The 26,718-nt window shown below is 42.9% G+C and overlaps 4 protein-coding genes across 5 annotated transcripts; 3 read left to right on the top strand and 1 right to left on the bottom strand.

Annotated features, from left to right (window-relative positions):
* Positions 1–1,926: 1,926 nt before the first annotated feature.
* trim46a (tripartite motif containing 46a) lies at positions 1,927–11,408 on the bottom strand. Its single transcript, XM_076737075.1, has 12 exons — positions 10,733–11,408; positions 9,543–9,801; positions 8,489–8,639; positions 7,423–7,621; positions 7,193–7,339; positions 7,014–7,109; positions 6,310–6,563; positions 6,085–6,206; positions 5,663–5,992; positions 4,628–4,857; positions 4,438–4,505; positions 1,927–3,897 (listed from the first exon to the last, which is right to left on the bottom strand). Exons 1-12 carry the CDS (start codon positions 10,790–10,792, stop codon positions 3,450–3,452), a joined length of 2,364 nt encoding a protein of 787 aa, XP_076593190.1. The 5' UTR covers positions 10,793–11,408; the 3' UTR covers positions 1,927–3,449.
* An 83-nt stretch (positions 11,409–11,491) lies between these two features.
* Positions 11,492–13,875, top strand: LOC143324518 (transmembrane protein 107-like). Of its 2 annotated transcripts, none has more exons than XM_076737076.1 (5): positions 11,492–11,975; positions 12,053–12,120; positions 12,217–12,317; positions 13,072–13,168; positions 13,340–13,875. In XM_076737076.1, the coding sequence occupies exons 1-5, from the start codon at positions 11,889–11,891 to the stop codon at positions 13,407–13,409; spliced, it is 423 nt and encodes a 140-aa protein (XP_076593191.1). In that variant the 5' UTR covers positions 11,492–11,888; the 3' UTR covers positions 13,410–13,875. The 2 variants fall into 2 exon arrangements, with proteins under 2 accessions (XP_076593191.1, XP_076593192.1); XM_076737077.1 differs by lacking the exon at positions 13,072–13,168 and adding an exon at positions 12,895–12,991.
* A 573-nt stretch (positions 13,876–14,448) lies between these two features.
* Positions 14,449–16,568, top strand: krtcap2 (keratinocyte associated protein 2). The gene is made up of 5 exons (XM_076737074.1): positions 14,449–14,572; positions 15,304–15,458; positions 15,654–15,717; positions 15,933–15,999; positions 16,128–16,568. The coding sequence occupies exons 1-5, from the start codon at positions 14,569–14,571 to the stop codon at positions 16,246–16,248; spliced, it is 411 nt and encodes a 136-aa protein (XP_076593189.1). The 5' UTR covers positions 14,449–14,568; the 3' UTR covers positions 16,249–16,568.
* A 1,205-nt stretch (positions 16,569–17,773) lies between these two features.
* On the top strand, positions 17,774–25,467 carry s100a10b (S100 calcium binding protein A10b). Its single transcript, XM_076736730.1, has 5 exons — positions 17,774–17,903; positions 19,129–19,283; positions 19,421–19,577; positions 24,884–25,023; positions 25,135–25,467. Exons 2-5 carry the CDS (start codon positions 19,146–19,148, stop codon positions 25,450–25,452), a joined length of 753 nt encoding a protein of 250 aa, XP_076592845.1. The 5' UTR covers positions 17,774–17,903; positions 19,129–19,145; the 3' UTR covers positions 25,453–25,467.
* The last annotated feature ends 1,251 nt before the right edge of the window (positions 25,468–26,718 follow it).

Raw genomic sequence — 26,718 nt, 5'->3', positions numbered from 1 at the left:
AACATGCAGAGTGAAATGCTTGGGGAGTAGACTGTGTCTGAGTGTGCGTGCGTGCAGGACATACACGTCTGCGGTGATGTGCAGAGGTGCTGAGGAAAGACAGGAGACACAGCTGTTCAGGGGACTTGGAGTCTGTGCTTGCATTAGCAAACATTTTCCTGCACTGTATGCACATTTCAAAGTTGCTATATCTCATTGTGTGTGGAACTTATTCTGCATGGCACTCAGCATTTTTTGCTTCAGTCAACTCTAACACATGAAACAAAGCTTTATTGGCTATTCAAATACAGTAGTTTATCCCAGGCGACAGTAGACTGTAGCCATGAAAAATGACAAATGCACGTTATGTTGAAATATAAGAAATATTTGGAGAGATAAGATATATCTTTTAATTCCACTGTTATCTGAAATGGTAAACTCCCAGGTTTTTCCCATTGTTAGTACACACTGCAGTTTTGTTGCTTATTCATCTTAACCTGTGACTATCTTTTTCGTCATCAGCAAATTGATCAACTCCTCCATTAAATCATCTTACAAGACCGATAAAGTTTCACCACACAATTCAGGGGAACTTCACACTAACCGGCTTGCGTGCAAACACCCAGACAAACATTGGCTTAACTTTTGTGGGGAGGAGTTTTACTGGGTAAACATGTGTAAACTAAACTGAGCTGTAGCTAAGAGACAATGTAACCAAAAGGACCGGTGACACTCTCCACAATATTGCAGGTGCATTCTGTCGAGGGACTGCAGATGAAACTCAGTCAAGCTAATTATAGCACTTAAGCAAGACAAATGTGCCTTTTAGTCCATGTTGATTTATATGTAGTGTCACTGACAAATAAATAGGTACAAAAAAGAGAAAAGAAGAGAAAGACGAATTACAGGAGGGAGAGAAATATTTTTGCAGGTGTAGCACAATGAATGGCGCAAAGTTTGGCTCAGAGTAGCTAAACAGAAGCTGAGAGCTCTTAACATGTAATATGTGACCTGCCATCACGGATCTGGCACCAGACAAGTCCGTGTTGACACGCAGTGCACCTGTTGCTGACTAACCCTTTTTACACAAGACAGGGGATCATCAACAAAGCACAAACAATGTCGCCTCCTAATGGCGAAATTTTATTATTGCAAGCTCCTGCAGCAGACAGGTCAATCTTAGAGAGCTGCAACACTGGTTTGATTGCAACAGGACAAATGCACAACAACTCTGGTGTTACACAACAGCAACTCTTTGACCTTCGTGTAACATTCGTATTTGTCACTGTCTGGGCGTTAAAGCAATGTTCCTACAACTAGTCCAACTTGCTCACCTTCTCGTGCCTTGTTTTCTGTTCACATACAATACAGCTGTTGAGCTCTTAGCCTGCCTTCTTCTGTTGCTGTTCTTCTGTATCAGGTGTCCTATAAGGTGTGTCCTGGCCCAGTGCAAAATAGGTTGATTATATTTATAAGCCCTCTGGCACAAAAGAAGCACTTTACGTGTTCATGCAGCTCTGGCACACTCGAGTGATTAAGGGCACGCTTGCCCTTACATGTAGACAGGCACAGCACACTCACGGAGACATCCGTTTTTCCATGACACTTCAGCAAGGAGAGGCTGGTTTCATAATCCCCTCCTGAGTATTGTTCTGCTGTTTACAGTCATTCAAAATGTGACAACTCGACAATTGAACTGATAGCTCCACTTGACCGAAAAACATGTTATTCATTCTGGCTGTAGAGCAGGAAAATGACAGGCGATGATGAAAATAAAAGAGGTTTACAACCAAGAGACAAGACAAGTCTTCTTCCTTAACTGTATCATGGAAAGCAAGTTATGGATAATTTGTGTGTGTGCAGAAATCTCTATGTTTCTGAGAGCAGGGAAAAGAAATCACAGCATTGAACGATGTCACGTGGTCATCATTAACACAAAGTGACTCCTTGTTACAGTTCTCAATCATTTATTGTTTTTCTCATGACATGATAGAAACATTCTGCCAGCAAGGATAAATCTAAATGAAGAGATTCTGATTTCTGTGATGCTACAGTCTAAAGTCATTCAAGTGCTGTGCTGTGACGCAAGTAGAGGAGTCGAGACACGTCATTCAAGACGGGGCGCACACATACACGCAACACAAAGCATGAAAGTCACAGCCAGAGCTCACACACACACCAGAAAAATCATATTATATATCAAAATACAGTCGGAGCCAGTCGATTTGAAAATATTGCAATATAGACAATCTCTTGCGTTGAAATGATACATAACTGGTCTCTTACATTCCCCAAACACAACTGTGAATCAGCTTAGTCAGTAAGTAAATGAGCCACTGTCACTTGCAGTAAGAAAAACAAAAGTTATAAAAATAAAAGTCAAATTTAAAGTCAACCGGAGCTCATAAAAAAGAACTCATGTCATTAGCCTACTTCAGCTGGTTACCTTGTCATTCATCCACCTCCTTTAAGGTTGCATTTCATCATTAATATGTATGTGCAAATCCCTCAGACACCACAGTTTAATACTGGACAAGTAGGCCACCCACATTTCTCACTCTCATCAAAACGCAAAACATTGAAATGTATTCATGTTATTAAGTCAAACTGCATTATTCTTCAGAACCTTTTTTTACTTTGATTTCTCTTGTAATCTGAACACTGAGGCAACTGTGAGCACGTTTACCCAGCTGAAATGCCACACAAGTCCTTTTTGAAATGCAAAACAGCGACTATATAAAATACCAACTGGGACTGTTTAGACATCGAGACACGTGATCCTGACATGAGCCAGCAGAACTTTACAATTCAACAACCAAATATTCACACTTTGTAATTCTGAGTTATATACACATCATTAATGCTTATTGAGGCTACTTAAAAAAAAAAAAGATATAAAATTAGACATACAGTACATCTGAGGTGCTTTTCCAAGGTGACAGTTACCTGCATATACATCCTAGTTACACTTGCATGCAACATTTGTTGTCCGATCGTTCTGGGACAATTTAAGACAAGTGTAAAAGGAAGGCAGATTTTTCCTACGCTGAAAACAGATTTTGTTAACCTGTTATAAAGGTGTTTTGCTCACCCTATCGACAGAATTCTGCATAGTCTAAAATCACTTCAGCCACAGTGTCCATAGGAGCATTGCAAAATTTAGGAGAAAGAAAGCAGGAAAAATATGAAATAAATCAAGCCAAAAGAGAGATTTGATATTTTCAGGCCAAGTGCAAATGCAAAACAACATGAGATATTTATAGTCAGATCTCAAAAATCACACTGAAAGGAAAAAAGTAACTACATTTGGTAGTTACAGTTCAATCAAGTATCGAAGTTTGACAGGATCAAGGCAATTAATTATCGACTCACATTAAGTGGTGAATATAAACCACCTTTAGCTCTACAGACATGAGAGAAACTTTGAACACCGGTTGAACTGCACCCATAAACCGCCGTCTCACAACAATTTATTTGCTGAGCTTTTTCGCACATGTTTGGATAGTTACCCTCCGTGGCGGCGGCTCCTCGATGTTCCGATTTGCCACAAGGTCCTGCAGCTGCAGGGCCCCTCCGCCAATGAAGCAGAAGGCCGGACACACTGGAGCTGAACAGTCCACGTGTCCCTCCCACAGGATCCGCAACGAGTGAGCATCGTAGAAGGTGACACGTCCTTTGTCACAGTCCAGACACACTCCTAGTCGGGGTGGCAGCGGAGCAGTATGAGGGTGAGGCAGGTTGCTGTGGCTGCTGTTGTGGGAGTGCACTCCTCCCTGGCTGTGGCTGTCCCCCTGGCTCTGACTGTGACCATGTCCTTGAGGAAGCAGGATCTTACCCATGCCCATTGTAAGGAAGCAGAAGGGAGGGGAGTCCTGGCCGTCCTCCGCCCCGCTGTCATGGCCACTGTCTGGGTCACACCTGGGGGGAAGCAGAGGGGAGGAGAAAATTAGGTAATGATACCAAACTTTAATAATACTTTAAAACACTATTTGTATAGCACTTCATAATAATTGAAAAAATAAGAGATCATTTAGTCATGAGACACTCAAAACAACAGCAGTGAAAATTCATTCTTCTTATGAAGAGTCACTTTTAAGTGAAAGAATATGGTGTATTTTACGTAGCACATAGAATGCACTAAAGAGCATGTACCATTCACTAGTCTTAGCTGCACTAATACTTATGTGAGTGTTGTGTTTACAGGTTGTTCCACTGCTCCGTGTGGGCAAAAAAAAATCAATGGAAAACCAATCAGTGTTGCTTTAAGTATGTGGAAAGGAACAATTCTGCTGTGGCTCCTAACCATTTGTATAGGGGGTGTGTTAATGAATGTATCCCATTCATAGCTGTCTGTATTTGTGGTTCAGTGCATTATATTGAAATAAGAAAGTCTGTGAAGCAGACTTGTTGCTCACAATTAATCTAAATTCTATATTTAAGATGGTAAGATTTAGCTACCGAGGGCTGGCCATATCCTGGGGGAGTTGAAACCACTCTTGTAGTTTAGTCTCCTGCCCTACTCCCACCTGCAAGAGAGAGAATCACAGAGACGGAAAGCTTTGGTCACATCCATTTTGAGTCAGCACGTAAGGTAAAGCTGATGCCAAATATACAACACATTATAACACCAATAAGCATCCGCTCTCACCTTTACCAGGTAGGAACCAGGCTCCACAGAGCACGCCCAGTAGTGTCTGCCCTGAGTGACAGCCAAGTCAGCCACCAGCAGGTCAGAGGTCAAGTGGCAAGAAGTGAGTGTGCGGTCGGCAGCCTGCAGGAGGGAGAGGCCTGGCACACTGCGGGCGTACGTTTGGCCTTTACCCAGTGCCAGCCTGTCAGCATGCAACCCCCAGCGTGAGTCCAAGGAGAAACTCAACACTGAGAGGACAGGGAAAGGAGGCGTACCCGGAGGGGGAGGAGTAAAGAGGGAGAGAGACGGTGAGGAAGGTAAAGGAAAGGAGTCAGGAGGGAGGAGGGGTTAGATCCTGAAGCTGAGACAGTCAGGCTACAGCAAATCAGATCACATAAGGAAGAAAGAGCTAAAGACGAGGGGGAGAACAAGCAGATCAAGAGAAAAGGGGTATTCGAGAGGAAGAGTAGGAAGACGTGGCTTTACCGAGAGGAAGAAATGAGAGAAACACAGCAGTTAACATCCACTCTACCTACATATTGTTTCAGCCGATCAGATAATAGAATTTTGATTAAATGCTTTTTGTGAAGGAATGACTGTGTCAAGAGAAACAATGGACAATAGAAAGGAAGAATGACAGACCTGCAGCAAGAAAGACAGAAGCGGAAACAGTCTGATGAAACTGGAATGCATAACAGAAAAAGGAAGGTTTGGTGCAGAAGCTGAAATAAAAAGAAAAATAAAGTGGGGATGGAGGACATGAAGGGATGGAGAGAAAAGAAATATCAAGATTAGTCAATCGATTGAAAAATGACAACACTGGAAAAATATCCAAATTAAAAACAGTTTTTTCCTGCGACCAATGCAAACCAACATGTTTCACAAATTTAAATATTACTTTTTACAGTACACTCCTTATAGATTCATTAATTCACTGAAACTGCACTGAAAACAAGGAATGGCCACATCTGTTTTAAGAAGAATGGAGAGATGAAGAGTTTTTTGTTGTGAATATTAAAAAAAAAAGGAATATAATACATGTACATATCTCACCAGGTGCCGGTGGAGTGTGGAGGTAAACTTCTTCACTGTACTCTCCAAACCCGGCCTTGTTGCAGCCTCTCACCCTGAGCACATACACGCTGTCAATCTGCAGTCGGTCGACCACAGCGCTGGTCCCTCTCACCTCATCCAGGCGCTGCCATGCTGTCGCAGCGTTAGGGGATCTGATGCCGCCCCATGTGGCTGCGGCTCCTCCTGCTCGTCGCTGGTATTCAACAGAGAAGTGCCAAGCTGGGGCTGAGTCCTGAGGGAGGCGCCAGCACAGAAACAGCTGGTCATAAGCAAGTGTCTTCTGAGTGTCAATGACTGGAGCCAGTGGGGCTGTGGAGGAGACGAAGCCACAGAGAGATGCTGGTTCTATTTACCTGCCTCATCATTTACATGGCTCATACGACAGAAACAAAGGGGCCTACCACGTATGAACTCCAGGGCATTGATGAGCTTGACCTCTTTGGATGCATCTAAGTGAAAGTGTCTGAAGGAGGGATCAGCAGAGAGAGAGAAACACTGGATGTTTTCTATGGCCTTCACCAGCCTGCAGAGGGAAAGACACAGATGATTTTTTTCAGAAAGTTCAAAAAGTCAAATCTAACCAAGTCATTCTTCCTGAGTGTTGAGTGTGTGTGCGTGTGTGTCACCTGTGGTGAGTGACTCTGGCAGCCTGTACGAAGCACGGTGCATCGGTCTCCTTGAGCAGCTCCTGCGTGTAGGCCATCAGGCCGGCGTGCTCCAGCAGGCCTCGCCTCTCTGAGACCTGGGCAGACAGGGCCGCCTCCCTCCTGCTGCGGGATCCCTCAAGGGCCAGAGCTAGAGCCCCCTGACGCTCCGCTACAGCCGTTCCCAGCTCTCGGATGCAGTGGGTCAGCTGATGAAGAGCCGCTGCACTGTTTGCCTGGACAGATACAGACAGGGGACCCCAAAGAGTGGGCAGATCAGGAATGATGAACACAGAAACACTGTTTTAGCTATCGTTAACACAGGAGTGTTCCATTGCAGTGGAGCGACAGGCCTCTAGAGGGCCCACTAATACTAGCTATCCCCTCAGATGCAGCTGTAGTTAAAGCATAGTGCTGGAGAGACTGGAGATGGATTCCCATTTTATTAATGCACAATAAAAAAAAGGTAGTTTCCTTTAAACTACAGTGTGTTGTTGATCTGTGCCAAAAATGTTGCTTTTTGCAAGGAAACATGGATTCAATTCCAAGTTGCATTGGATGGTCAGTTCCATTGAAGACAACAAAATAATGCCTCTCACAAATGCACCTGTACACAGGTACAGTGTGAGAGGAAAAATGACTTTGACAAAGCAGAGGAAGTACAAAACAGAGAAAAGATCGTTCACCTCCATCTGTTTGATAACAGCTTCCAGCTGAGTGATCTGACTCTGTATTGTCTCCTGGTTGGCCAGGATGAAGTTGACTTCCTTGGTGACCTTGTCCTGTAAGACCAAGACAAAAGTTGACATTTCAGACCTGCTGGCTTCAGGATCTTAACACAGTTGAAAAAGACACACAAACTCACCTTGAGGGCCTGGTAGGCCTGTGCAATAGGCAACACTTTGTGTCCATGGTGGACACGCCGCAGCTTACAGAGTGGGCACAGTAACCTCTGGCAGTTACGGCAGTACCACTGCAGCCTCTCCTGCTCATGCTCTGTGCACGTTAGGACCTGAGGCATAAAAGGAGATTAAGGAAACAACAGTGGAAGAGACGCTCCTGTATGTGATGCACAGAACACCTAAGCAGGCAAACCTTTGGCCGAAAGTTGTTGGTAGGTAGAATGTGTTCGTGCTGAGCTCGAGGGGTTCCCCAGGGGTGGTAGAGTTTGAAGCACTCATTGCAGAAGTTGGACTTGCAGTCAGCGCAGCCCTTAGTGGCCTCCAGAGACTGGGGAGGCTTACAGAAACCACACATGATGGCTACGCTGCCCAGACTTACTGTGTGCCTGTACCTAAAGGGCAGACAGGGGGACAGGGCGATAAGGGCAGGGCTGAAACAGTTCTGCAGCTGAAGAGGAAGCAAGAAAGAACGAGTCCATTAAACTTAAGAAAGGGAAGATTGAGCTCATCTGAGTTTGCCCTGCTCTCGTTTCAGTAGTTAGGAGTCCAACTCTTTAACTGCCTGACCTGGATACATCACCAGCTGCTGCCTTGTTAGTGCATCCTGCGCAGTAAAACATGCACCGTCACCCTTTCCTGCCCAACACAACCACTGCAGCTGCACTCATCAAACTGCTGTGTGTGAAACTGGGAAACTGCCTCTCCCCATAACTCTCTCCCCATCTCACAAGCTTTTTTTTTTTTTCAAAAGCAGCTGCTCTCACTTTGATCTTCGCTATTTGAACTGATAAGAGAGGGGGATGATTAACATTAAAGCAGAATGAGAAGAATTTCACTCCAAACTTCCTCCACAAAACTTTAGCACAACCATTTTACCATAGTCACTGTCGTGCAGTACACTGCAGTTTTGGAGCCGTCCTGGCAATCTGCTCTCAGGCTTAGCCTTGGATCAGGAGTAAAGGAAAGATTCATTGTTGAAACTGATCCCAGCAAATGATTTCCTGTCTCATTTATAAAGCAGTATTGACTAAACCGTCCATTTGCTGCCTTTCTTCGTTGCCTGCAGGATAGGTTAAAGAGCTTTTTTCCTAAACCCGTGACTACTTTGTTTATGAGTTCTCTTCATGAGATGACGTTGAGACATTATCATAAGATGACTTAACAACACGGCAGTATCAGCTCTGGCTACACCTGACCGCGCCTGCGACTCTGTCTGCTACAGTATATACAGTATCTTTAGTGTTTGTGCATGCGCATACCTCTCCACAATCCGCTCCAGCGTGAGGTTGCGGAGGCAGTCTGTCAGGCCTTTCTCTCCAAGTTCCACGTCCTGCTGACAGGAAGGACACGGGAACAACATGGGGGGAGGGGCGGTGTCCTTCCGCCTACGCCCTGGGTATGTCCCGCACACTGGGAGAAGGGCGCAGGTGCACACGGGAGAGGATATGAGGGAGAAGGAGACATGGATAGAGATATGGAGGAAAAAAGTGAATGTTTGTTGAATGGAAGATTTGTATAGGTAATGGAGGCAGTTAATGAAGGAATCCAGATAGACAGACTGCTGAGAAACAGTAAAAAGCAGAACTCTTGCTTGTCCCTCACACACACACACACACACACACACACACACACACACACACACAGACACACACACACACACACACACACACACACAGACACACACATACTACATGATATACATAGAGAGAGAGTGCAGTGATAAAGGTTTGTTCAGTGTGGAGGAAACACAGTTTGCTTCCACTCAACACACCTGCCCGACAGATGCTTACTGCCTTTCCTGCCTCCTTGACTCTCTCTGCCTCTGTGGCCTTTGCTCTACATGCACTTAAATAAGTCATGAGATGAATGCATAAAGCTCTGGATGTACAGCAGGATTCCAATGTGTCAGCTACATCACCTATGAAATGACAGTGGCGTCATCGTGTCTTTGCATTTTACATGATGGTGGTTAACAGATACATTTTACAGCACCTTTATCCAAAGGGCTTTACAGGGTTTTTACCGCCTGACCGTCACAAGCAATTTTTGGCTTCTTTCCCACTTCAACATGTGGACAGGAGGAGGTTGGGATTGAACCACCTACTCTATGATCAATGCACCACCCACTCTTCCCCCTGAGTCAACACTTCCCCATGATGTCATTTTTAGGTAGCTTCATGCTGATATCATTTAGTTACTCTATCGCACATGAGTAAAGCTTCTTGCTCAGCCACTTGATTCCCGTCAGCTGCACCAAATACACACATGCACACACATATTCCCCACATCCTGTTATGGGGACCTGTTCAACACCTGTTCTGAGGACCCGTTCCAGGCGGTCAGGCGTCCTGGGTGTGGGTCTTCGTGCCTGTCGTGGGGAGCGAGTGTTGGGAGTGGAGGCCGGTGAGTTAGGCTCTGGTGGGAGGTCTGGAGGAGGATAACCTCTTTGTACCAACACCTCAGCCGCACACAGCAGACACACACTGTGATGGCAGGGCAGCAGGATGGGCTGCCTCACCATTTCATCACACACCGGGCAATGCAGCTCCTGTTCCATGCTCTTCATGTTGGACTGGAGAGCAGAGGAGGGGGAGAAGAGATTCAATAAGGTCTGAGTCACTACAATAAATAAAGCATCCACTGCTCTTTACATTCTGCACCTCCTGTGACCTGAAAAAAAAATGTATATGAGATGTGTAGGAGTCAAGAGCGAGAAGGGGAGCTGCAGGAGACACTGGTTATGCAGGCTGGTTTTGGACATACAGAGCACAGGGAGGGCAAATGTGGAGCTAGCTTTCCCATGACTTCAGGTGTTAGCCTGTCTCTAGCATGACAAATACAGACATGATTTAGCTCAGCAAGCTCTGGCATCTCTAGCATCTCTGGGTGCCGCAGTTTGGTAACAGAGGACAGACCTTCATCCAAGAGGGAGGGAAACATCACAAATCAATAAAATAAATATAGCCCTCTGTTTTTCCTGCTCACTTTGTGGCTGCGGGCCTCGTCTTTACACAAGTGTTACTGGCTGTGGAGGCCCTGTTTCTGCAGCTAGTAAACGCAGCATCTCGTTTCTATGACAACGCGCCTCCATCCCTGCCTTCTCGTGGCCCTCGCTAGGCACGGATTTGAAGCTGCTGTTGGCCAACAGATTTTGTCAATCAAACATCAAACATGCGCTGCTTTATCTGCTTCGGCGTTTGGATTTTGTGTATGTGCTATTTCTGGCCTTTCTGGTATGTTTCCACCCGCGGTGCTAGAGCTCTGCAACAAACCTCTGCTTTATTTAATCGATACAAAAAAAAAAAAAAAAAAAATGCTCCGAAAGAAAGAAATGCATCACATTCCTTCAGCTCATACGCAACCTATGCATCCAGATGGGTCAGAGGAAATGTGACAAAATTGTGCGGTGGAATCTGAAGGTGGGGGACAAAAGATAATACATGGTTTCAAATGAACACACGTGGTTTAATTAAATAACGTAATAATACAAGAGTCACACTTACACTAATGCGAACCAACGCGTCCATGATAGAGGTAAAGGTCTGAAACTCCGCTTCTGCCATGCCTGCACGATGTCAGCGTCCGTGCGATGCAACAACTAAACCTTTTGTTTTGTCCTGAGGAAAGCCAGGTGCAGGTCGGTCGAGCTGACGGAAAGCAGCCCCAGGCCTTCGCTGGTGAGCCGCTCCAACAGATTTGCTGTCGGTAGTTTTCCGTGCCTGGTCTGTGCTGTTGCGCACACGCCGATTCTCTACTGTCTGTCCCGAAGCAACGAGTCGAGTCGTTGTAGAAATAGGATGGGAGGGGGATTTGGAAGGGTCTGGTTTAGGCTATATGACAGCCGCATTGCCCATGGAGTGATGTTACATTGTTAAAATGACCCTTGGTGGTATCACGTTGCAGCAGTAGGTATTTTATTTTAATATAAATTCATATTTGATCGTTTAAAATCATCCTGCCCGGTCTGGTCTTCTAATAACGGTTGATACAGGGTATTTTTTTTTTTTTTATAAGAATGGCACTTGTTTGAAACGCATCGCTTCATTCTTGTGTATAATCAGCAGCTCAGTTTCTCCAAAATAAACCTCTTGGTTGATGAGGTTCATGTCTCTGTAGCCTAAAACGTCCATATGCTGAATTGTTTGTGGCCTACTTTTCGTTTTGCCGTTAGATGGCAGTGTTGTGTAACAACTAATCAGTCCTTTCTTAATTATTGTCCGTGTCCGGAACTTTTGAAAGTCAGTCGTGGGTGACATCGGTCTAGAATTAAGCTTGCACCAACTTCAAGTTGGTGTTGTCGGTTGTTGTAGCAACCGCCTTAAAGCGCAACAACGTGAGAGTAACGAAGTAGTTAGTTGCGTTGGTTGTAATGGTAAATGTAAGATGAAGCTGCGATATGTACCTTAAAATAATTTCGTGTAGTCTAACGTTAACGTTCAACGTCGAGCAGTAGAGTTCATGTTTGTCTCGGATAAAGTTAGCTTAACTATCGGACTGCAGCTAAATGCTAAGTGAGCAAATACTGTAGCCGGACAGTGGTTTACTGTTAGTTACCAGCCACATTTAATTTGCAGTAAATAACGTTTCGCCAGTCCGGCGCTGTTGACGCATTGTGTTTGTCAAAGTGTGCTCGTCTGATTAATTAAGTAGTCGCTCAGCATGTCGGCTGTCGGAAGCCTTGTCCCTGCACGGTTCTTGACCATCATAGCTCACCTTGTCATCGTTGTCACCATCTTTTGGTCGAGGGTAAGGAAGATAGATATGATGAATGCGTTTTAAGACCAGATTTTATGATGAGCAGTAATGAAGTGTTTGTTTCACAGGAAAACAACGTGAGGGCTTGTTTGCCTTTGGACTTCACGCAAGAACAGTATGACAACGAAGACAGAAAGTAGGAAGACATGGGACAGACACATATTCTCACTAAGTAAGAAATACTTGGACACACGCAGGCATGCACACCCTCTAATGTGTCTTCTTGTGTCAGGTTGGTGGTGGCACTGGCGGTCACCCTCGGTCTGTTTGCCATAGAGTTGGCTGGGTTCTTCTCAGGAGTGTCCATGTTCAACTGCAGCCAAGGTCTCCTGTGTATCCTTTACACTGACACTGTTGGTCTGTCACTGATGATGACTGATACCTGATGATGATCTAATTGATATATGTTTGAGCAACAGAAACTAATATCCATCAACAGTGGATTTCAATAATTAATATATTTTGTCTAAAATTAGATTCCATTGAGGGTCCTGGCAGTGGATGCCACATGGCCCCAAGATCCTGGGTACAGCTTGGCCCGGGGGCCTTTGTAGCCTGTTGTTTCCCTCTCCCCCATTTGTTTCCTCTCTGACTCTTCACGACCAAATGTATGATACAGGCGAACGTGTCAATAAATAGAATCTTACAGTAATTTCAGGCCTGAGATAAGAGCTGCAAGTTCAATGGTGTCTACCTCCTGGACAAAGAACGGGATGAGGGAATTAGCCAGGGATTGATGGTAGCCTCAACACAAGCCAGGAAATTGGTGTTAAATGTAATATCTCTGGAGAAGCCCTCTTAATGTGTCAAAGTATACAAAGATGTAAGTGGTATTAAAAAGTCGTTCTAGTCTTGAGTTACAATTCCATGACTCCGAACTCCTGAATATTCACCTTTTCGCCTACTATAGCAACAGGAGCCCATGCCAGTGCCTCAGTGGCTCTACTTTTCTTTTTATTTGAGCAGTGGGAGTGTGACATCTACTGGTGGATCCTTGCCATTTGCAGGTTAGTAGATAGAGAAAATATGTAATATTGTGTGTTTGTTTTTCCAAAAGCGCTTTTTCCCTGACAGATATTGCACCCAGCATTGGCTGTCCACTGCAGCGCATCCGTATCCTTGTCTTTCTTTGTGTTTGAGAAGTGGGAATGCTGGACATATTGGGTTATTTTTGCCATCTGCAGGTTGGTGTGTTTGTGTGTGCACATGTTTATACTAGCTTTCAGAGAGCAGAGTGATAGAGCCTCTATAAGCACTGAAGTATCAGTAAGTATGAAGTATGCATGCATGTAAGTACTGTGCCTCTTTTTTCAGTGGTTATTCCTACATCTCTGTCTCTCTGTCTCTCCCTTTAGTGCGCTACCTGCTTTTGTGGAAATTCTTCTGTTTATAGCTGTGTTTGGACTGAAGAAGAAGCCATTATGAAAGACAGCCCTAATGTGAAATGCTACAAATGAGCGTGGATGTGGACATCTGCCTCAGTGTACCAGCAGATACAGCAGTGGCACAATGTGTGATTCATTAATGGTGTGCAGATGAATGAACTGGACAACAGTGTTTAACTGACTTATGTGCATACACTGTACCAACATACATCTAAAGAATGTAGAAGTTGCTCCCCACAATGTTTTTGTTTTGTTTTATATATTTTGAATAATATAGATGTAGAAAAGGCATACGTGTTATTTTATTTTTAACATGGACAGAGTGGTTAGTCTAGAGAGGATGTGTGCCAGAACGTCAGTTGTAACTGACTTTGTAGTGAAATGAGTGCTAATTTATTAGTAAACATTGATGTAGTTTTCTGTTCTCTCAGCCTCTCAGTCTGTCAAATTTCTGTAGAAAAGCAAGTTATTATAATCCCAAATACATTTTGTACAAATCCTTTCTTAAACTGTCAGTGTTTGTTAATTCTTTTTGCTCTGAACCTTTTTGGCATATCTTTTTCACACTCCATGCCATGTGCAGACACCGCCTCCTTCACTCTGATAAACAGACCCTTACCATAACCAGGGTCTTCCTCTAATGTCCATTAAAGCATTTGAATGTTGGAACATGTACGATAGCACACAGCATTCTCTGTAGCAGATGGAAAGCATAACATTCATGATTCTCCCATAAATTTCTAAAAGATGAGTGGCAAAATTGTGCAGAGTGTCAGGGTAAAGAAAGTAGGCAAAAAACAGTATATATGTTGCATTACTATGAGGAATCATTCAACTATTATAAACAAAGGCATAGAAACAGCAGGAAAATATTAAAGGTTTTACGGCAGTACTCTCATATACAGTACAGGCTGCAGGATTGAATGGCATAGTATAGAGTCCAGATTCAGATTCATCAATGAAAAAGCTTTCAAAAAAAGGGGGAATATCGATTTCTCATACTGCGTGTCAATAACTGCCTGTTGGTATCAGGATGAAGGGATACGTGTTGTGTGACGCGACTCCGCCCACTGGTCCCACCTGTCGTTTCGACCGTGTCGTAGGTTTTTTAGTTCCTAGAGCCGGGACAATTAGCTGGCTCTAAGTTAAACCTAATTCACCTCTGTTTCATCACAAGGACACCATTTTAACATTGAGTCATGGGTATGTATTGCACGATTCATTTATCATTCGAGCAATCTCACCAAGCAAGTTTGTATTTGCGTAAATATTGTAAGATAGCGTCTGTGGTCAAGCTAGTTAGCTAAGGCTAACGCTTAGAAATAGCTTATTCTAAGTTAGCCCAGCAACATTTTTCACTGTATGTACTAATTTAATGTTAGACAGCAAGGAAATATACTTTTGATTGTACTATGTATGTAGAGCGGTATATTATTTGCATATATTTGCTGCCAACGTGAGTTTAGCTTAAAGCTAGCATCAATTTGTCGGAGACGTTTATGAACGAACACTGACGTGGCGTTACGTTATGAGAAGTTAACGTCAGATATTGTAACCGGACGGTTTAATCTGATTTATTCCCAAATTGACGATATTCTAATTTAAATGAGGATGTTATTCAACAGTAACTCCTTCCAACTCTCACAATGCTCAGAAATATTCGATGCTTATTCGCTAAACACACTAGATTAGCAGCTAACGTTATGCAGTCAACGTCCAGTTACGCACCTGTGTGTGTGTTTATATCAAGCGTTTTTATTTCTGATGAGGTCAAGTGGATGAATCAGTTTAGTTACAGCTGAAGTGTCCTGTCTTTTCGGTTGTTTTATTGCATCATACTATTCCATCATTGGTAAAGCTGGCCTTTGTGAATGACTTTGAATTGCATCTGTGATTGAAAGGCTACAGTAACAGTGACTTTCTTTGCCTTGTAGCGGTGAACACGGGCACGTCTCTAGTGCTGTCCAGTCTGCTGTCAGTGCTGGTATTTGCTGGGATGCAGATGTTCAGTAAGCAGCTGGGATCTACTGAGTGGCTCACCATCCTGGGAGGTTTCCTGGGCTCGGTCCTCTTCATCTGCTCCCTCACTGTATCCTGTTTGTGACAGCATGGATTGAACTGCACAGTTTCATGCCTTATTTAAAACAGCTTTTTATTGATGAACATCCCATGCCGTTGTTGTCTTTTGTGTATAGATTCTCCAGCAAAATGCTGCATCACATTTTCTGATTTCTCTGAGTATCCTGCTATCTTGAGCAGTGTTCTACCTTAACTTCATTTGCAGGCATTTAATAATCTGGAAAACCTGATTTTTGGGAAGGGATTCCAAGCTAAGATATTCCCAGAGAGTAAGTGGTGACAGCACTGAAATCAAATGCATGCAGTCTAAACAGTGTGCTGGCCTCTCCTAATAGGAGATAACCTCTTTAATACACAGCTAGTTGGTGATTTAACATACAAACAATGTGTACACTTTATCTGGGATTAGCTTACAATATTGGTGCTTTAATAGATCCCTCATGCTCTGCTCCTCACTTGGGTTATTCTTTCTCTCCACTTCCAGTTCTGTTGTGCCTGTGCCTGTCACTGTTTGCCTCTGGTCTGGTACACCGTGTCTGTGTCACCACATGGTACGTGACCTCTGCAGATCACAAATACCACCTTCAACTTCATAGATCACAGTTAGAATTAGTCTCTAAATGTATTTTATGCTAAAAAGAAAACTTATATCTATGCTTTGCCTTTGTTTCTGTTCCAGCCTGATATTCTCCCTCTTCGCACTGTACTACATCAACAAAGTATCTGCCGCTCTCTACCAAGCAGCCGTTCCTGCAGTAACACCAGCCAAGGCTGCCAGCAAGGGCAAAAGGAAGAACTGATGAATCTGTTGGATCCCACTTGCATCCAGTTAATCAGTCAACATTATCCAGGTGCTGATGGGGAGAACAACACAGCAGTTGCATATTTTGTCACAATTGATCTGGAATTTGAATTGTGGAGAAATGTCCCTGGACATAAAAAAATACCCCTAACAGCTATCTACATTCCACTGACAACCGTTTCCTCAGCACTCTTTTTACACTGGTTGCAAAGAGATTCATACATCCCATCATGATTTGTGCACTGATCAGCACATGAAGTTGCTTTTTTGTTTGATTCATTTTCTAATTAAACCTTGGAAAAGACTTTGTGTTTTTTATTCAGTTTGCACATCAGTCTGTTTTTTCATGTAGGTGTGGTGGTATTTGAAAGTCGTAAGCTGATGGACATCTGTTAAGGAAAAGGTGGAGGAGGGATGGAAACAGTCATTGTTTGTCTTCCTCTCCTCTTCCGCCACCAGTGGTTAAAACAGCCCTGACAGAGTAACTCCTTCATAGCTGCTTCGTGGGCGACAGAAGTCGACTGACGGAACCAAGTGTGTGAATGTGTGCATGGAGTCTTATTAGTATAAATGGGTTTAGACCAAATTAATGTACATGATGCTCTTTGGGGTTATAAAAAGTGGCAGTATGTATGGATTTTCATGTCAAAAAATTCAGTGGTTTCTCTTTTTGTATTTGCTCTATTTTGTTTTTTGGCAATGGTGGCCTAAAGATTAGAAAAAAAGAGGGCTTGGCAAGCTTTGAACCCTGGACCAACAGGACAAACGTGGATGGAGAAGGTGAAATCACTCCCAACAGTTCCACTAGAGCTGCTCAGTGGTCGACAGATCACACAGTGGTTGTATTGGACAGCTTCCAGGTGCGGCTCTCACTGTGAGCAGGCAGAGTGAAACTTCCTGAAATACATTAAGACTTTAAAAGTCTATGACACAACTTTCTACCTTGTTTTAACCAAAGTGTGCAATCAGCTCCATGTCTGTTGGCTGAAATCAGGCCTGGGAAAATATGAAACTATATTGATTCTTTCAGCCACAAAGCTGTGGTTCCAGTAAAATATATCCACTGGAGACAGCTCTAACAGAAGACCGGATCAGGAGAAGCCACCTGAGCCTTAAAGACCAATTTGTCTCCAAAAGGTGTGACTCAGGCAGTCCAGGCCCAGGCTTGCCTCTAGGCAGCAAGTCCCAGCATCCTGCAGGCGTCCCTCCACAGCTTAGAGTCATCTTGCTGTGCTGTTGCCTGTCTGGTGTTTTGATTATGATTCACATTAGACCAACAGCTTTTCTAGGCAGGGAGGCTGGACCTGGAAATCTCTGTCTACAGATGACATCACCTGAAATCTCAGCAGGAAAACTCTTTGGCGTCTGTTTTGGTTTTCAAAAATGTGCGAACATTTGAAAGCTATGGACTCATATCTCTGTATCTGTTTCTTTGACAGCCCTGTGGAGACACAGGCGCAGGGGTGGGTTATTTTCCACGTTATTTTCTCACTCTCTCACTCTCTCTCTGCTTGTGCCTCTGACTCCCTCCCTCTCCCTCCCATCACATTGGGCGTTGCCTGGCTGGCTATAAATTCTTGAATAAACTTCCAGTGAGCCCCTGCTCTCTTCACTGCTCATCTCAGACCACAGTTTCTGTCTCTTTGTGACCAGGTAAGTTCATGGAAAACCATTTCAAACGCTTACTTCTCTGTTTCCAGTGATCTTTTCTAAGTTGCACGAGTTTAGACAGAAAACTGATCTTTTCTAACGGAGAGAGATTATTCATCCAAGCCGCTGCGTGGAGTTCGTGCAGGCTGCATGAAAAAGCTGCTGTTGCTACAGTTAAGTTTTAGTCTGTCGGCTGTTCACCATGTTTTCTTGGGTGGGTTTGGGTGTTGAAAGCGCATTACGCACGAATTTCCACTTCTGACAAGTTGCGGCAGGTCCTCCGTTATCTTTCCCTGAAATTCCTCAAGTCTCGTTTGTCTTTAAGGTCTGTATAGGCCGACCTCGTTTGTTGAAATCCAGAAAAGGGTAAATGGAAGGGAAAGGCAGGGCGAGAGTGGGAGCTTCGAGATAAGGATTTTAGTGTATGTGCCAGAAAATATCCAATAGCCGAGGAATGTTCTTTGAGTGCCAGTAAAACCAACACCCACATCCTCATCCTCAGTTAACAATGTGTTAGTTTTGGATGAAGTAGCCTCAGTGGTGGAAAAGTCGAACAAGTACTCTGATCTTTACTTGAGCAGCAATACCACAGTGCAGAAATAATCTGTTACAAGTCCTGCATTTAAAATTATAATCTTAATGTCAAAAATTAACATAGGCTTCAAAAGTATTAACATTAAAATATATACTGTAAGGAACAAAAGTTTAAGTAGTCAGTATGCAGAATGGTCTATTTCAGAATTATATATATTTTATTTTTAATTTATAAGTATGGATGCATTACAATATATTATTTTAAAGGTGGGGTCTATTGTTTATTCTGTATTCTGCTGAGTAGCTTGTGAAAGGCTCAGTCACTCATCAGGGTGGAGCGAGGTTCACTGCTTTGTGAACACATGATTGTATAAAGGAGATTACTGCATGGGCTCAGAACACTTTAAAAAACTGCTGTCAGTAGTTTGTTTGCAAACGATTGCATCCTTTTTTAATTTAAGTTTTATACAGCATCCCAATTTTTTTGGAATCAGGGTTGTTCATATAAAATAGACTGTTTTTGTTGTAAGTGGTCCAGAGCCAGATAGAGATAGAGGTCTGTCACTCTCATTGCTTCTCTGTGTGTAAAATATTACTCAGCATAAAAACTCACACCACCTGTCAGATAATTAAGTGAAGACAAAAGTTTGTTTCCTGTGAAATTTATACCCTGACTTGTCTTTCTCCCTTTCAGCACCTGCCTCTGCAGCCATGACGGAGTTGGAGAAATGCATGGAGTCCCTGATTGTCATTTTCCACCGCTATGCCAGTCAAGACGGTGAAGGAAAGACCTTAAACAAGAAGGAACTGAAGAAACTGGTTGAGAATGAGTTACCCACCTTCCTGGCAGTAAGAATCTTCTGTCAATCAAATCTAATCTCTGTCCTCTGTGTATACATGTACAATCAGTCCACATACAGTATGACTCATTGCTCTTACTTTAGCTCTGCTCCATGAACTCATCTCTCTTGCTAATGCTTTTCCAGGCCCAGAAGAACATCAAAACTGTGGACCACATCATGAAAGATTTGGACCAAAACAAAGATGATAAATTGGACTTTGAAGAGTTTCTTCCCCTCATTGCCGGCCTCTCGATGGCCTGTGAGAAGTGTTACATGCTCCATGAAAAGAAGGGCAAGAAGTGATGGGCGAATACTGATCCTGATTTTTCTTTCTTTTCTTTTTTTTTTTTTTTTGAGCAAGATAACTGTAGCTCAAGTGTGTGTCAAGATTCACAAGTAAAAACTGCCCTTGGAAAGATTGCACCTTCTGTCTGATTGCTCTTTTAGTATCTGTTATAGAAAAATGTATTTTCTTGTCTACTTCTTGAGGAAGCTTTCCTCTGGTTGCATATAGTTTTATACGCTCTGTGTCATCCATTTCTTATACACATGGAACCATTACAGTCAAGAAGAGTTGCCAGAAAAATACCTCAGAAGGTATTGAGAATATTGATGTGTTCACATCTGAAACACATCATTTCACCCATAAATACTCCCTGAATGTTCAATTGAAGCAGCAGGGTTTTTTTCCAGTATATAAATGGTTCAATATGGGAATGCACTGATAGCAGATGAACATGGGTGCAGCACACATGCCTGTATGCCATGAGTTCATGAGTTATGGCTTCGTTTTGTGCCAAATAGAAGTGCTTATAAGTGCGTACGACATTTGATGGGGTGTGAATGTTTATGGTTTTTGCAGATGGTCGCGTTTCTCGCATGTCCCTCCTCCAGTTTCGATAACAAATTCATTTCAACTTCTGTGCACATTCTACTGACATTTCACACAAGTAGCATGGTCAGGATTTTCATTGCAAATATGAACATCCCCGACGGGACTGAACACGACACGCACCAGCCAACATGGAATTCCACGGATGTCATCAGGCAAAAAAGTGCTGTATGTAAAAGAAAGGTTAAAGTGCAGCCACACGGCGCACTGCAGAGCATGAGGTGGGAGACCGATGATCATAATTATGATTAATCAGTGGGTGCATTTTTGTACAGCATGTAATATAAGGGAGATGTTAAAAGACAGCAAGAAGCTCCCTGTTTTTTACGTTTAAGGGAACATCATTCCCAAGCCTGTAGGTAATGATTACAAAATCCCTCCCTGTCTTTTCAGATGCATTCTTGGGATAGTTAGCATTCAGAGAGATCTTGCAGTGAAACGATGATACACAGCCCTAAAATACACGAAAGAGGGGAAGAAACATGCCTTGTCATGCTTTAAAAGTTATTAAAAATGATTTGGTGAATTTTTCCAGAAGGTTACAGGTGTTTTGACTTGTAACAGTACAAAAAGCACAACTGTTAGTCATAATATTTCAATAACGCTATGTCATCTGCCTTAAACACTGCTGCCCTATTAAAGGTTATAAAGAACCCGACTGACAGAATCACCTTGTGGTTGAACAACAGCAGTGTTAATGAGAATAAGAGAATCTGTCGAGCAGCTGAAAGAAAATGGAGGAAAACTCTATTAAAAATTAAAAGAAGCCATGACTGTCTGTAACACAGCAACGCGTCTGGCAAAAAAGGATTACTTTTCCAAGGTTAGCACAGAGAATGTTGGGAACTGTAGAATATTATTCTCCACTATTGACCAGCTACTCAGCACCGCCCCCACCCGTCCAGAGCTCTCTACATCAAACTGTGAGGAACTTCTTCACTAACAAAATAACCTCAAACAGAGCCGGCAATGGTGCTGACGTGAACACAGATGACCACAGCAAACCCTGTAAAAAAGATATAACCACAGGAAAATTCTCCTGTATTACATTAACTGAGCTCTGCTACACTGTCCCTTAGTCAAACTCCTCCACCTCATGTGTTGACCCCATACCTACAGCATTTTAAAGCAGGTGTTCGACAGTGTTTCAAGTCATGTGCTAAAGATTATAAAAACATCTCTGCAAACAGGCAATCTACAAGCAAATGCCCACCTTCTACTAATAGTTAGTAATAGTTTTAGGGCAAATGAACACCTTTTTTTTAAAGAAAATAACATTCATTCATTCATTCATTCATTCATTCATCTTCTATACCCCGCGTATCCCTTTTGGGGTTGGGGGGGGCTGGAGCCTATCCCAGCTGGCAATGGGAGGCGGGGTACACCCTGAACCGGTCGCCAGCCGATTGCAGGGCAAGAAAATAACATTCTGGAGGAATTAGAACAAACCACCACTAAATTCTGATGAGAATAAGGTCTCAGTTCTTATCCTCTTAGATCTGCAGTGTTTGATATGATTGACTTGTTGTTGTTGTTGTTGTTGTTGTTGTTGTTGTTGTTGTTGTTGTTGTTGTTACATTAACAGTGGCTTTGTTCTGTCCCAGAAAGCCATGGTTGTACAACAAGAGAGGTGGAAAAGTATGAAATCAAAGCAGCTAAATGGAATTCAGCCATCATCTGTTTTATCATTTCCGCATGCGCTTTTCCTGCTGTGCCAAGTCAAAAGTTATGAAACATGCAGTCCATCATACCTGTTGGACATACAGCGCTGACTGTGTACTGGGGTTGCAAGGTGTGAAAAAAGGCTCATCTCCACAAAAATTCAAAGGACACTTGCAGCAACTATATCAATAACCAAGGGGCTCATGCAGGACAGTAGAATAGGAGCCCTGGAGCACACCACAGGTGAGGGGAAATTAAAATGTCGGCAACAACAGAGCACTGCCTACTTTACAGATGAATAAAATACAAATATCACAAAACTGCAATGGCAGTCCCAGTTGTAGGTTACTGACTCACTGCTACAGCCTATAAAGGAAACAGTGTCAAATGTTGCACAAGTTAATCATCTGGGTAACAGAACGTGTACCAGCATGATCTTCCATGACGATATTATTTAAACAACAATGTTTTTAACTATTAAAAAGGTGCTTTCTGTGCTGGGTCTTCAACAAAAGCCTGACTGTAATTTGTTATGGCTGCAAGTTTAAGTTTCTCTGGGATTTTAGAAAGGGAAGGTGAATGGATGCTGGACAATGAGACATGACACTTTAAAAGTTAGACATAAATGAACTTAAAATATACTTTCTTTGGGACTTGGTGATCACACTTCAGCCAGCATGCCAGCCTTTAACAAGGACTGGACATTGAGACAACACTGAAAACAGTTGATTTGGTCCTTTAAACAAGGAGTAATGTCTTTAATTCGCCACTAGATGTAACCAAACTCCTAAAAAACATTTTGACAGTTCACCCAGAATCCAGTTCCACAACTGGGTGAGGAAAGGTCATAAAGGTTGCTGGTTTCAGTGAGGATGTGTTATGCCAGACTTTAGCTTGCAAACACAAAATGTAAACTGTTTACCATGTCCCGACAAAGACCATCAGATGAATGGAGGTTACATGAAAAGCACTGTTTTACAGAGTGTGGTTTGGTGTAGATGAAGTGTCGTTAGTGTCAACAAGACAAAGTGCCTGTTAATGTTGGTGCAGGACTCGTCATCAGCAGGTCACATTACTGCCGTGCATACGCATTTTCTAAAGTTATTCAAAGTAGTTCCTACGAGAGCCTTTGAAGATTTGTATTTTGTGAGCTGACAGTTATGTTCACTCCCCTGTAAAACTTGCAAGATATGCATTGCACTGAACATAATCAACATAATTATAGAGTCAGCACATATATCCTTCCCACTTTTGTTTGTGCATACCAAAATGTAGAGAAACCTGTACTCCACACCCCTGCATTTCAGAAAAGAATTGAATCTTTCCATTGTGGTGTCACTCTTTTTGTGTGGCTTTTGAAGTTGTTTCCTTTTTGCTTTTCTGGGGGATTATTTTGATTTTGAAGGGAAAATAGCCACAGCAACGTGCAGTCATTAGATGACATGAAAAAATGGATCATTTATCTTTAAAAACTGCCTTTTAAACATTTACTGCAGAGACTGGTAATATTGATGAACAGCAGTATGAAGAAGGGAGCTGTCTCTATTTACTGTGTTACTTTTCAATGTTCATATTCATTGTGCAGACTTACCACCACAGAGGCACACAACCTCTCCAGCAGTGAAAGTGTAACTTATACCTCAGCGAGCAGAGTGTGGAAAGATGAACTTTTTTGTAATCAACACCACGTGTTCCTCCATCTCGTTTTTCTTTTCCTCCCCTGCAAGGAGAATCTGATAGTATTCAATAAGTGAAAGTAATATGGCCAAAGTGAAGAGAGGCTGGTGCTTAACAGTTTGAACTGACCTGTAAAGGGATTTGGCAGGGGGCATGAGAGGGCAAGTGAAGAAGAAAATGCTGCCTTGGAACAGACAAGTGGAAAGTGGAGGTTGATTAACATAACAGGATTAACAAGAGTGACTTGTGTCACAATCAAGGATTTTCAGGGACACAGTCAAGACTCTCGCACTGGAGTGTTTTGATACTTATATCCAGCATGCATGTTACTGCTGCTAATTTGAATTATGTTGTTGTTTACAGATACTACCAATTAAAGTTAGAAACATGCATTCCAAAGTGTATTCAGCTTTATTCTAATACTACTAAGACTCGAACGTTTAAAACTGGCGCTCTTGGCTCTTACACCCCTTTACTTTTAACATTGTGATGAAGGCTAGAGTAGCATGAAGCCCTGTTTTCATAGTCTCATCCCTGCCTGTATTTGCAAAACAAATAAAGAATTAAATTAAATTAAATATAGCCCTGTGAATACAGAACATTTGCAAAACCCCAGGGCAACATAACACATGCGCATGCAAACACAGAGGCTCTTCTGAACAAACACACAAACAGTCAACAAATGCAACCATTTGTTCTATACAGCACAGACATAAACACCTTACTTAACGTTTTCTTTAGGGCGCTGCAGTTGTGAGACAACTGATGGAGCTAGTTTGGGTGGAGTAGGGAGCATTTCCAGAGGATGAATCATTGTTGGTGTGTGTGCCTGTGGCTATATACATGCCATTATGTGTGTGTGTGTTTGTTGATGGGTGTGTGTTTGTCAGTGTGTGTCAACTCTTTAAGAGGAGGCTTTCCCCTCAGTCAGCATTCTCACCTGGGACCGCTGACACGGACGTGATCTCTCTTCACCTGCTGAACGTGAAGAAGGAGGTGAGTGCTGATGAAAAGCAAGATGTCTTTTGTGGAAGGCCAGAAAATAGCAGCTTTATATTTGGATGCTGAGCTTGAAAGGTGCCGTGGAAATGCCAGAAGATTATTATTGCTGTTAAAACTTGAGCGAAACTTCATGGTGCTTATGAAAGCTTTATTCAGTGCTACTGCAAACACAAGAAGGTCTGAGCATTGTCAGCCTTTTTCCTGATGTTGACCCACTGACTTTTACATCTTATGCTCTATAAACACTAATATTACAGCATGCTGTATACCTCTAATGGACTGCAAAGTATTTTCTGTTCATCCAGTATGTTTTAAAGGTAATTCCACCTGCCTATATGTTAATTAATTACAATTAATAACAATCTTTTCTCCAGCTACAGCCATGGCTCGCCTGGATTCGGTCGTCACAAACATTGTGGATCTATATCTGCAGTATGTTGGCGATCAAGAGCACTTGAGCGGAGATGCGTTCAAGAGCGTGTTGGAGGCAGAAACAGAAAGTCCAGAAATAAGAGTAAGACAAAAAAAAAAAAAAAAAAATGCATTATCCCGCTTCTTACTAATCATTCTAGTGTGCTTTTCTGTATTCTGTGCTGCTTTGTAACTCCAAGAATGTATTCTTCAGGCTAAAGTAAATCCTGATGACATTGACGGCGCCATGAAAATAGCTGATAGAAACCGGGATGGCGAGGTCAACTTCCGAGAGTTTTGTCGGTGTGTGAATATCCTGGCCAGATCCCAGTACCAGAAGAGGACCGGCAAAGTTTGCAAGGGTGGCAAGGGTGGCAAGGGCGGCAAGGGCGGCAAAGGTGGCAAGGGTGGCAAAGGTGGCAGGGCTGCCAGGGCTGCCAGGAAAGCCCAAGGCGAAGAAGAGGATGATGATGAAGAGGAAGAAGAAGAAGGAGAGGAAGGAGAGGAAGAAGAACCACCAGCAGAAGACTAAAAGAGATTAACTACAAATCCTTAAATGTTTATAGCACCATAATGCTTTGAAAAACATTTTGTACATGTGACACATACAGTGTGTGTATGTTATGACACTGCTGAGCTTGAAAACAGATGCTACTGAAAATAAAAGGCAGTTATGAAGTTTGATTTGTTGTGAGCTTCCTCGTTCATTTATGGCAATCACCGGTATTTGGTGTCATTGCTGTGGAAGGAAACAAGCGTGAACTCATCAAACATTAAGTAGACATTGCTTGCTCTGTCCTCCAGTGCACATCACTGTCAGTGCTTCCTCAGCGGAGCTGTCTGGTCTATTCTTTCCAATGCTATCCACTGAAGTCCTGCACAGGTTTAGGCTTTGACTGGCATCAGATATTCTTCAGGTCATAAAAATCATTGAAAATATTTATCTCTCTGTCTTTTCTGTCTGTCTTCTCAGTGTTTAGGTGTCAAATCACATGAATTAAAGCCCACATTTATACTTCAGTCTCTCAGAAAAAAAATCTCTCTCTTTGACAAAAATGACAATGCACAGTGGGATTATAGCTTATTGTTTATTACAAACAAAAAAAAAAGGGGGGGGGGCACTCAGACTACTTTGATAGGGTTGTTTGAGGTTTGTTGTTGCCCAACAATCCCTTCAGCAGTTCGAACAGCACACTTGCTCCGGAAAACTTAGGTGCGAACAACAGGAATGTGTCCACAGAGACTGAAAGTGTGACTGTATGGTCCCATAGATTTAATCAATTTCTGCTCAGTTTGGTGTCCGTTCAAGTGGATCCACCCCACAAAGTGTTAACTAACCTACATTCCTGTGAGGCACTTGTGATTGGCTGAGCATCCAGTCCTCCCAAGAACATTTGCTGCCGCAGGCGGAGAGATGAAGGAACGAGAGTGTCCCTAACGAGCCTCCTGTGAGAAAACAGGTGTCACTCAACAGAACGGGTTGTGCAGGTTTACCATGGGTGTTAAAATAAAAAAGACCAACACCTGAAAGCAGCCCGGATGACGACAGGATTTAATTTCTTGTATTTAATTAGCTCCAAGATTGACTTCACAGCAAACCTCCTGCTCCTTTATGTGGTTAGTCATCAAAAGGATGGATGCCTGCAGGTCATGACAAATGTTTTAGCTATACAATGCAGAGATGTGTATGTAGTGTAGTGTACAAAGTTTGTGTTTGGAAGCTTTGAATAGTCAGAATTAATGTAATTCCTCACAGGAAGAAATTGACTTTGTGTCCTCACCACTTCCTAAATCAGAG

The sequence above is a fragment of the Chaetodon auriga genome, chromosome 8, assembly GCF_051107435.1.
Source record: "Chaetodon auriga isolate fChaAug3 chromosome 8, fChaAug3.hap1, whole genome shotgun sequence".
Taxonomy (NCBI): Eukaryota; Metazoa; Chordata; class Actinopteri; order Chaetodontiformes; family Chaetodontidae; genus Chaetodon; species Chaetodon auriga.
This window is presented reverse-complemented; position numbering and strand designations above follow the sequence as displayed.